Source organism: Helicoverpa armigera, chromosome 19 (genome assembly GCF_030705265.1).
Source record: "Helicoverpa armigera isolate CAAS_96S chromosome 19, ASM3070526v1, whole genome shotgun sequence".
Classification (NCBI taxonomy): Eukaryota; Metazoa; Arthropoda; class Insecta; order Lepidoptera; family Noctuidae; genus Helicoverpa; species Helicoverpa armigera.
Genome location: NC_087138.1, coordinates 631,204 through 643,103, shown reverse-complemented (window position 1 = coordinate 643,103; position 11,900 = coordinate 631,204). Strand labels below are relative to the sequence as shown.

General features: G+C 36.2%; 1 protein-coding gene and 1 pseudogene across 1 annotated transcript; one reads left to right on the top strand and one right to left on the bottom strand.

Annotated features, from left to right (window-relative positions):
* Positions 1-2,537: 2,537 nt before the first annotated feature.
* Positions 2,538-4,002, top strand: LOC126054793 (uncharacterized). The gene is made up of 5 exons (XM_049841534.2): positions 2,538-3,074; positions 3,211-3,345; positions 3,485-3,547; positions 3,629-3,721; positions 3,948-4,002. The coding sequence occupies exons 1-3, from the start codon at positions 2,684-2,686 to the stop codon at positions 3,493-3,495; spliced, it is 537 nt and encodes a 178-aa protein (XP_049697491.2). The 5' UTR covers positions 2,538-2,683; the 3' UTR covers positions 3,496-3,547; positions 3,629-3,721; positions 3,948-4,002.
* A 154-nt stretch (positions 4,003-4,156) lies between these two features.
* On the bottom strand, positions 4,157-10,415 carry LOC135118190 (putative nuclease HARBI1; annotated as a pseudogene).
* Positions 10,416-11,900: the final 1,485 nt, after the last annotated feature.

The window sequence follows — 11,900 nt, the reverse complement described above, 5'->3', positions numbered from 1 at the left end:
TTTCAACGGCAAACAACATATTACATATACATAGTAAATGAGATTACTTTTACACATATACAGGAAAAAAGGCAGCCCGAAATAATGGGACCCCTTCAATATGTTTCCGGATATTTAATAAAAAAAAAAAACAAAAAAAATTTTTAGGTGCTGTGAAATTTGTAAAAGTAATCTCTATAGCGAAATTGCAAATTATTACATTAAAAGAAGGGAATTTGCCAGTCGTCGTTGGCTTTCCAGTCCTAACTCGGATTTTTTAGAATGTGTCTCCCACATGCAAGACATAATAAATTATATATTAAGTAATAATTTAAAACAAAGATCCCTCAAGATATATACAAAAACAATTATTTTGTTACTTCTTGATTTTAAGTTTTTAGCATAAATTAATAGATTTTTTAATAAATTTAGTATATAGTCACTCTATCTTCCGGAGTTGAAATTGATCTTGCATCTCGTCTTCATACTATGGAAACATACGGCTTTGGTTTGACAAGGGCAGAAGTATTAGATATGGTCAATATGGTGGGAGAATATATAAAAATATATGACAATAATATTCCATCATCGTTTAAAAATGGGGTACCAGGAAACGATTGGTTTGTTTCATTTTCAAAACGCCATCATTTATCTATTAAAAAACCGCAAGCGGTTGAGTATGCTCGTAAAACTGCAATAGATCCGTATATAGTTTTACCATACTTTGATCTTTTAGAAAAAAACTGTAAAAGAATTAAATTTGCAAGATAAACCACACGCGATCTGGAATTTGGACGAAACCAGCTTTTCGAAAGACCCATCACTGACAAAAATGGAGTGAAAGGCTATGCGGCTACTAGGGTGATTGCAGCTTCTGGAAAGGACACTGTAACAGCAGTCTACGATCTCTAGGCTGTATTTCAATGCCCCAAAGGCGATGTATCAGTCTTTATTATAAATGTAAGTTAAATTGATAAATTTTACAATTTGCGATTTAAAAACAAACAAAGTAGAATATTTTGTTTGGGACTAGTCCAACGCTAATAGAGGTGTAAATGACAAGTATCTGGAACAGCTTTCGTTACTTATAATAATGACATTGTCTTTTACTCAGATAATTGCGCAGGCCAGCAAAAAAACAACGTGTACAATCACGTGCTCAAGACTTTAAATCTATCTTTCAAACAGCCTTCCGTAGACACTTGCCAGAACTGTGATAGACTGAATAAACAGTTGGAGACGGCAACGTCGGAAGAACTCATATAAAAACCCAATTGCAAAAACACCAAGCTTGCGCCGCCTCATTTGATCTGAAGGACAAAGGTAAAAATTATGCAAAAGAATCAACACGTTTAGACATTCGATTTGCAGCAATGCTTACCCACTCCTTATCTTAAGACAGGTATGATATTTAAACGCCAACTTTGGACGTATAATCTAAACGGCACTGCTTGCGGTAGCGTCGGCGGTCGGGTTGCCTCCCTCCCTCAAAAATGTGCGATCCTCGCGTTATGCTCGTGAACGGGTGCTGCTTGTGGTGCCAGGTCGTCTTACTCTGTTTATATATTGTTAGATATGAATCCTCCTTGCTACCATCCTGGACTGACTGGTATAGAAGAAGTTATGACGGGCGGAAGGATGACGGACGATAAAGATGTCATGATCTTATAATTAATCATCGAAATTGTATTTGATATTTAAAGTTGGCTTCTGCTAAATCGTTTGTAAGAAATAAACCTTACCAGGTTAAGGGTCTGTTTCAGAATGTATGGATAAAGTTCCAAATAACTATGTTACACATAAATTATTCGGATGATAAAAGTTCCGAATAAGAAACATTGCGTTTCACAAACATAATTTATCTAACACATAACTATCTGAAACTTATATGTAAGTGCGGTGGCAACACCATATACAAACGTTTCGTTTCTTGATGTCATTTCATTAAGTACAAAAAAAAGTAAAAGAAACTACTTATAAACATATTTCAAATTATACAAGAAACATTGATTTACTTTAATCATCATCTCATCTTCCGAGCCTTTTTCCCAAACTATGTTGGGGTCTGCTTCCAGTCTAACCGGATTCAGCTGAGTACCAGTGCTTTACAAGAAGCGACTGCCTATCTGACCTCCTCAACCCAGTTACCCAGGCAACCCGATACCCCTTGGTTAGACTGGTGTCAGACTTACTGGCTTCTGACTACCCATAACGACTGCCAAGGATGTTCAATGACAGCCGGGACCTACAGTTTAACGTGCCATCCGAAACACAGTCATTGGTGTCTAAGATATACTTAGAAAGTACATACAAACTTAGAAAAGTTGCATTGGTACTTGCCTGACCTGGAATCGAACCCGCGCCCTCATACTCGAGAGGTTGGTTCTTTGCCCACTAGGCCACCACGACTTTTTTTATATTTATATTGATTTACTTTAATATTTTTATAAAACTAGTTATTATCCACATAACGGTTATAAAAACTTACACAAACGATTTTATGGCAAATGAAAATTGCTGGTAACGAAACGCGTTTGACAGTGACAATTACTCATAGTCACTTATAAGTATTAGCAGCCGCGCGTGGTAATTCTAATTTTTTATGTTAGTCGTTGGTGTTTGTGTTTCTGTTTTTTTGCTATTCTTGCGATTTGAGTGTACCTCTTGAATACATTTATGCACAGTCATTTCTATGTATTGAAAAATGACATCGAAACGTGAACGAAGCCTTAACTTCAGCCGGGAAGAAGTTGAGCTTCTAACTTCACTCGTTGCTCAACATAAAAGCATTTTAGAAAATAAGAAAAGTGATGCAGTCACATGGAACGAAAAAGAACAGTGCTGGAAGACATTGGAGGCACTATTTAATAGCAAAAGCGGTACTAATTATCGTAGTGCCAAAACTTTAAAAGCGAAATACGAAGGTATAAAAAGAAATACCAGGAAAAAGTCTGCTCTAATACGTGCCGAAACGTATCGCACGGGAGGTGGACCTAGTGCTGCTCCTCCTCTGACGCCAGTAGAGGAAAAAGTGAAAGACATGATACTGTTGTCTGTAGTTGGAATCGAAAGTGAATTTGATTCTGATCATGTTGGTAAGATCATAAGTTTAAAATTGTTATTAGTTCTGTACTACTAATATGACGAGCCGATCTGTATTTTGTACGTAAGTGAATTATAATACAATTGTCATGCTCTTCTCTTTCTTATTTAATTTTATTTATGTTGCAGATCCTATACAAATAGACACAGTATGTCCTCCACCAACACCTTCCACATCCAACCAATTAACACAAAACATTGAAATGATTATTGCAGACAATAACTGTGTCCAATCAGTGGATACCAATATAGAGCATCACATAAGTAAGTTACTTTTTCTACAAACCAATTTAACTTAAATAGCCATATTGCCACTTGTTTTGTTTTAACTAAAATGAAATATTTCTACCAACAAACTTTTCATCCATTAAACTCTTGTTAAAAACTCCATTTTCGTTTTCAGCGGAAGGTTAGTCTACACAAAATGATGACTCTGATGAGGAAGGGCATTCCAGAAGAAAGATAAGTAAGTAGTGTTCCTGTTGTGTCTCCGTGTTGTTGATAAGCACACCTTCATAAGATTCTCACCTTTTCTTTTTAATTTTAGGTCAATATACTACACCCAAAAAAGTTGCCAATGATGAGAAGTGGACTAATTGGAAGCCAAAATCTCTGCGCTCCAAAAAACATCCTGCCTTATGTAAGTTCTTTTAATCGTTCTTGTTTTAGTTCATGTATTTAGATATTTTATATTGATGTGCAGTATAACAGAGTTGCAATGTAATGGTTCAACCGTCAACCTGTGGTTTGATTGGAACTCCACTATAGAAGAGACTTGATTGTATGGGTAAATTAAATGATGTTGATACCAGCTTGTGTAATTTTTACCAATACATATTTACAATAAAGAAAAAATCTTGTTTCAGCTGCTGAGAAGATGAAAAGGCCATTCGAAAGAGTAGCTGATTCAAAATTAGAGATTGCAGATTTACAGAAGAAGATTCTGGAGGAAGAATTCTTAAATAAAAGAAAGCAATGGGCCTTTGAAGAGGAAGAAAGGGAGCACAAAAGAGAAATGTGGGCGTTGGAAAAAAAATACTTTTTAAATAAATTTGAAAAATAAATCGTTTTTTATTTAACACAGAATACATTTAATAACCTACTGTATTAATGGAATGCAAAATGCCTATAAATGACTATCATTATTAAAGTAATGAACCAAAATAATCATTAATTAAATTACTTCGCACTGTTGCATCCCCCACATTTTCTAGACTACTTTGATTCACAACATCGTGTTCATCTGGCTCACCCACGGGGTAAATGGCTTCAAAATGGTCATCTCGCATATCTATTGCTATATTGTGCAACACTGCACATGCCACTATTACAGCCTGTACACGAGATACAGATAGCAAAATTTTTTTTGATAAAATAGGGAATCTGTTTTTCCAAACCCCATAGGTTCTTTCTACTACATTTCTGCTTCTTATTTGGGATTCATTATACAGATGTTCTGCTGGAGTCATAGGAGTTTGTAGTGGAGTAAGTAGGTATGAAGTATTTTCATATCCTCTATCACCAACAATTACACAGTTTCTAAATTCTCCATTTTGAAGTCGTTGCTTTATAAAAGAATTATTAAATATTGTTTGATCATGAGCTGCTCCTGGCCATCTAGCCACTATGTCCAAGATCCTTAACTTTGCACTCACTACAGTTTGCACATTAAAAGAAAATTGTGATTTCCTGTTTCTCCATTCTTCTGCATTGTTTCCACCTGAAAATAATGTAAACAGCATTTATAAAAACAGCTCAATTTGATCATTTGGTACATAGTTTGACAAATAATCCTTTATTTACATTACCATTCATAGTACCTATTTAATATATATTACCTGGAGATTTTATGGGTACATGGGTACAATCGATAGCACCAATAAGCCTTGGGAATTTAGCTATATTAAAAAACTCTTGCTGGATGTCTTCAGTGTTGCTTGGAAATTTGATAAACAACCCACGCAATCGTGCAATAGCTTGTGAAACCAGGTAGACAAAGCGACTGGCAGAAGCTTTGCTTACACCAGAGAAATCACCTACTAAGAAGCTGTAAGAAAGCTTCCCGTCGCGTAAAACCTCAATGTTAACAGTAGACGATTAATTGGCTTTATAGCCAAATTCCTGCAAAAAATATTGGAGTTAGATCAGGTATAGTTACAGTAGGTATATACAATAGCTAGACGGAGCCGAGACATTATAAGAATACAGGCTGCAGGTTAGGTATATGCTTACTTACCTTTCTGTAGGGACAGATATTGCTTTCTCAATAATTGAATACACAAACATCACAGCTTTCTTAGTGAGTCTGAAGCGTGCCCTGAAGTCCGTTTCGTCTAATGTCTCCATATAGTTTATTATTTCCCGATACACTGGAGTCTTGCGTGGTATTGTGAGTCTATCGAAATATTCATCAAACTCATCTTCAAGAGTCTCAAAAATGTCCATTGCCATTGAAATAGGTATATAATTGTTTAAAACACAACACGAACGAAAGAAAGAAAATGTTATTCAATTTTAACTGTCAAACACACTACTTATGTGTCAGATAAGTAGTGTGTTTGACAACACCAACCGACCCATAACTTATCGCTGACTTTATGTGACACATAGCACTATTCGAAAGTCGTGAAACGCAAAAAATGTGTTTATCCTACGAATAAGTAACAAATAGCTTATTCGGAACTTGTGCAGAACTTATCGGTACATTGTGAAACAGACCCTTAATGTTCATAAACAATTCTCCGACGCCAAAATCCCCCCGAACTTCTAGCCGCGGGAAAAGTTGTCCAAGAAGCTCTGGATACTTTCGCGCCAACATTGAAAAGAACCGATGCCGTAAAGGCAGAAATAGAAGAACTTGCTCGTCAAATAGAAGAAAAGAAAATTAAGAAAGATTGCTCAAAATCAAAAAAGGCAAAAAATGCGCACGTGGAGAAGATGACCAAAATATTATTTTCAAGTTCTGAAAGTGACGACGACTCATCTGTAATTGATCTTGAAGAAGGTGATGATGTGCCACTGATCACCATGAAGATTATCTATTGATGATTTTGTTTTGGATCGATTTCCAGGCAAGCACACTTAAGTTTTATGTAGGACAATTATTAACGGAAGCTAATGAAAATAATGAATATGACACAAGTTATTTAAGAAGAAGCAATAAAAAAGATAATAGCTTTTTTTCCCTTTAGAACCTGACATGGCTTTGGTGTCAAAGACAGATATTGAATTGGTTTTACCGTCACCGAGTCTTACCGGAAAGACTAAAAGACAGACTGATATTCACACATTTCCACAGAATATTTTGAAGAAATATTATTTGGGCTAGTGGACGTTACTATGTCCTCGAATATGTTTTTATATTATGTTGTGTTTACGCATTATCTAGAATTCTAGACGTATTGTGATGCATGTTTCACCGTGCCCCAGGGGGTGTTACAATGAACCCCAGACCTGGGGCACAATGAAACAGAAGGATGATCTACGAATAATAAAAAGAAATGAGATTAGAGTTGATTTTTGATCTCATTTAGTGACTGATTGTTAGTTGAATAATATAATAAATAAATAATATAATAATAATTCAACTATACACCTTGTATAGTCAATCTTCTTTTTCTTTTTACCACTATGGTGGCAAAAAGCATACGGCCCGCCTGATGGTAAGCGGATAATATTATGTTATGTAGTACATCATATACCTACAAACATGGACAAAGTTCACAAAGTACTACATAATACATAAATTAAACCTTTTATTACTTTTTACAGATTCTTATAACAAATGGGGCACATGGAACCCAAAAGCTTTGAAAAGTAAAACTAACCCGGTTTTAAAACCTACTAAGGCCAGCGTTATTGCAAAAATAGACGAATTAAGTGCTGCAAGACTAGAACTTGTGCGTCTTCAACAAGAGATAGCAAAAAAAGAACATTATTTTGTTCGAAATAAAGAAATCAGGAAACAAGAGTTACATAATTTGATGCTTAAGACAATGCAACGGAAAGATTAGTGTAATTTTTTTTATTATTGTTTAGGCCAGTGGCCAATAAAAAGTGAATGCCCGCCGCGCATCACGCAGCGGGTCTAACGTATTCTGCAATCTCAAGTTAAAATTTTAATGATAATATACAAATAGTGAGTTGTGCTAAGCCGAAAATCGATCTCAGTGGCGTGCACTTGGAGAGGCTTATGTCCAGCAGCGGACTGCGATAGGCTGATGATGAGTTACAGAATGAAACGATGAACAGATGAGAACTAAAAAAATACCATACCCGAAAAGCTCTTCCGAATCGGAGTAATAATTTAATTTATATAGGTTTAAATAAATAATTGTAACTACTATTCTGTTTTTTTTTTCTAGATATTGGTTCAGAAGTTGTCGTGACCACATCATCCACGCCTCATATCTCTTTATCCTTGAAAATTGGTAATAATGAACGACATAACACTTATCCATGCCGTTCCTGCATATCATAAGAATTTGTAAAGTATTTTTTGAATTCCAGGTGCAAACGTAGAAAAATTCGAGGATTTTATAAACGAATGGTTGAATGTGGCTGACTTATCAGACAATGACGACGACATAGACATTGACGTTGATGAATGCCTTATCCCGACTGTAGAAGAGCGTAACGCTGCAGCTGAACTCGCATGTGACCGTGACTTGTCGTAATTTCAAGCGGAAGTGTTACGGAGGGAGGACGACGTGAATGACCAAGCTCTTCGTGACATTACGACTGACGACTGTTACACTTTCGCTTGAAGTAAGTACAGGACGACTTTTTTGGGAAGCTTCCGTGAGACATTCAAGGGGACCTCAGGACCAACATTTGAGGTGACTGACCAGACTCGAGCTATTGACGTTTTCGACAAGACTTTTGACACTGACTTTATTGACCATCTGTGTGTTGAGACTAATAGGAATGCGGAGCAAAAAATTGCATTGATGCGTGAGCAAAACAAAATAGCTCCGCATTCTCGATTTCACCATTGGTCTACCACTGACAGAGACGAAATGGTTAGCTTTGTAGCTATAATCATTTTACAAGGTCTCCTCTCTCAAGGTCTACAGTTTACCAGAGGAAAAGGCCTAATTCACGTAGAATGGTTTTGGTATTTTGCCATACTTTCCTAAAATTATGCCCTATAACAGTTTTTATTGTTAAAATCATTTCTCCATTTCGTCGACAATAGGACTTGCCGGGACACGACTAGACCTAGTAAAATACGACCTCTTGTTGACTATTTTAATAATAAATAATCCAGCCTATATGTACATGCCTTCACAAGAGGTAGTCATTGACGAATTCTCTTAAAGTGGCAAGGGAGTGGAAAAGACAAAGCAACCTCGACTACTGACAACACTGACGTACAGAATTCACAGACAAGTCGGGGACGAGGCGACTAGATTTACTGATGTTGAGACAAATGAGAGACCCGATTATGACGGACCAACTAATAGACTAATGACTGGTGATAGTGGAGACCGTCCAAAATTGTTTATGACTTGATCCAGCCACTGCTTCACCGTGGGCATACTGTAATTATGATTTTTTTTTTTATAATAGTCCATTATCATAGCGTAGCCTGAAAAAACAAAAGACTGACTGTTTTGGAACACGAAGACTTAACCGAGAATTCGTACCTGATTCGATCAAGACTGACAAAGACAGAACTTCGACAAGGTGAAGTAGTCGCCACGCACTGATCCGATTTGGCAATTCTGGTATGGCGAGACAACAGAACAACACACACCAACAGAATATGGTATAAAAAACTCTTTCAACCTATTGTATAATGCAGCAATATTTAACTGTTTTGTGATATTTTTCAGTTTTCACCATATCACATCGTCAGTTCCGTACTGTATTGGCGGAAGATTTATTCAGGAGACATAGACAAATTGACTTAACGACTGAAAGCCGACGTTTGAATATTAAATCAAAGACGACTGGACAAGTGACGACATTAATAAGACGACGACACAAGACGCAGACCATAGTTGAAGACAAAAGATCCCGTCTCATTATCTAAGCTAAAAAGTATATTTTATAGATACTTTAACCCACGGTGCAAGGGTCTCAAAAAAGATACCTGTAGTAAATGTGACGCATTTAACATCAAAATTAAAACAAGTTCTGGTAAAGAACAGACAAAATAAATTGAAGAGAAAATGAAACACTTAAAGCGAGCTGAGGAGTTAAGCAAAAACTGATGAAAATTTTGAATGTTTAAAGTTTGACTTAGAAAAAACCCTCCCACTGCCCACTGCTCATTTGGAGTGCATCCAAAAGGAAGTCTACTAAATGTACGTATCGTCTGTGGTGAGCTTTATTGTGTAAATTAAGGACTGGAGATTCAGGGGTCAGATTGTCATGTCTGTTTCGAGTTCCGAGAAGGACTCTAGAGACATTAATGTCTGTAACAAGAAATATTTTGCTAACTGATTATGTTCCACAATTTCTTGGTTTTTCTCATTTAAGAAGGGAGCAAGTGGCAGCAAGAAATTCATACATTGCCGATCACATTTTTGGTGAGCCTAATGCACCAGCTGATCAAAAACCTGCAATCACAGTAGCTGATGCAACATATAAACAAAAAAGTAGTAATTATTAGTTCCAAAAGGATGCACATTCCCTTCATAAATATAAGAATTTATTAAAGCCATTTATCCTCTGTGCCTCTCATGGATATAATACATGTACGCGGACCATATAGTGCCACTACAAATGATGCCACCATAATGAATGAATTATTGAACGAAACTGAATTTAATGATTTTTTTATAACGAATACGATATCTTTATTGTATTGGATAGTCTGCATCAGAAAGCATACATAGGTCATATGCCTGAAACCAGAGAAGACGGCCAATCACAGCTATCTCCTCTTGATGCCAACCGTTCACGCTGTGTCACTATTAACAGGTGGGTAGTAGAAGCTGTGAATGGCCGTTTCAAGAGAGACTTTAAAATATTCCGCCATTAATATTTTAACCGCGGATGTCGCAATTTAATGGCAGATTTTAAAATAGCAGCTTCTCTACTGAATGCGTTTACTCCGCCCTTTACAGAAAATATACATGCACAGCAGTTTGTTACAATCATATTTGAGCGCCTGTTTTTAACGAATACATAATTTAAACAGGCCTGGTTTGTACCCATAGACGCGACAACCCTCTCCTTTCCGCGGCTATCCATAGAGGAACTAACATTATTTGCTTGTGGTACATACCAAATTCGTCAGGCTCGCTCATATGTGGGTGAGCATTTTCGCTTTCATGGAGTATATACATTAGAGGTGCATCGAGAGAATAAACCCAATGTTGCTTCGTGCTAAAATAAAGTCCCACCATGTTTCTGCTAGAACTTATTATATGTCTTCGAAAACACAGCAATGATGTGAAGAAGCAGTCCTATGATACTGTGAAAATATCGAGAATATCAGTCATATCTGTATACAAATCGAGAATATCCTCCCAATTTCTGTCACCACAGGGCTATACTTTACCGCCAAATTTTCAACCGGCGCCATTGCATTCTTGTGATTCGCGTGTGACGCGTGAAAAACTTTTATCAACTGCAAAAAGTTTTGTTCCTAGTGCTTTTAGCCTAGGAAAAGTGAGTTTTTCAGTGGTTTATTTAGAAAACACAGCAGTGTACATAAAAAAATGGACTCAGTGAGCAATAATTACAATAACTAATAATAACTGTGCCCGATATCGGTGGCAACCTATTTTTTATATTTTTAAATGTTTTTTATTTTTATATTTAATATTTAAAAATGTAAATTATATGTTTGAAAATAAATAAATGACAAAAACTATGGGTCATAATACCTATGTGTCGATTACTTTTTTCTCCATGTGTAGATTTATTTGTGGGTATAGTAAATGTTATAATATTAAATTTAAAAAACTCAAATGTTGTGGATCTGTTACAGTTAATAAGGTCCGCTCCGCTCCACTCTGCTTCAATGAAAACACTCTGCACTCCATCCCCCAACTTGACGTCAGTGGAAACTCACCCTTATAAGTATTTATTGAAATTGTATATGTATGCTTTACCTTATTGTTGATAATATTTGCTATATTCTTTTTATCAGGACATGCAAATAATGAAAGATAAAGAGCACTCTTGCCAACCTAACTTCGAGAAAAACGAAATAGCCGAAACAGTTTTAAGTTTAAAAAATGAGGCAGCAAGCACAGATGTCCCAATGCCACAATTATACAAGAGACACGAGGCAAAGTTGAGGGACAGAGGTTACGATCTAATAGACAGTATACCGAGTTTCGATAGTCTAAAGCACTCCCTTTATAAAAAATATATGTTATTTTACTATTACTCACACTCGTCTAACCTTGTCTGAACATTCTTCAAATTGAGTGGCCAGAGACTGGGGCTACTGAACCAAACAAGAAAAATAAAATAAATGTTGTAGCTGGTAGAAGGGTGTGTCCGGATGAATTAAAAAATGAAAATAGACCCGAAAAAGATAAGCAGCAAACTACAAGCAATATTGTATCAATTCCGAAAAAAAAGGATCAGGAAAAAAATCCAAACCGCAATCTTCAAACAGTCGCATTATTGAAAACTTCATTCCTTTGTCCCTAAATACTCAAATACCGCTGAATCCATCAATCAGTAGTGCTAGCACTTCCACTATGGATGTGATTCATGACAAGGACATAGAATCGATGCTTGTTGTTTTAGAGGATGATCTGTTTGTTGAAAGAGAAGAAATTTTGATAGAACGGACAGAAACGGAACAAGACACAAATGTAGACAAAGATGTTAGAACAAAGATTCAACAA

Excerpts from the sequence above, each read along its gene's own strand:
- LOC126054793 (XM_049841534.2), top strand. The coding sequence starts at position 2,684 with ATGACATCGAAACGTGAACGAAGCCTTAACTTCAGCCGGGAAGAAGTT. Across the intron at positions 3,075-3,210 it reads ATTTGATTCTGATCATGTTG|ATCCTATACAAATAGACACA; the intron begins GTAAGATCATAA and ends TTTATGTTGCAG.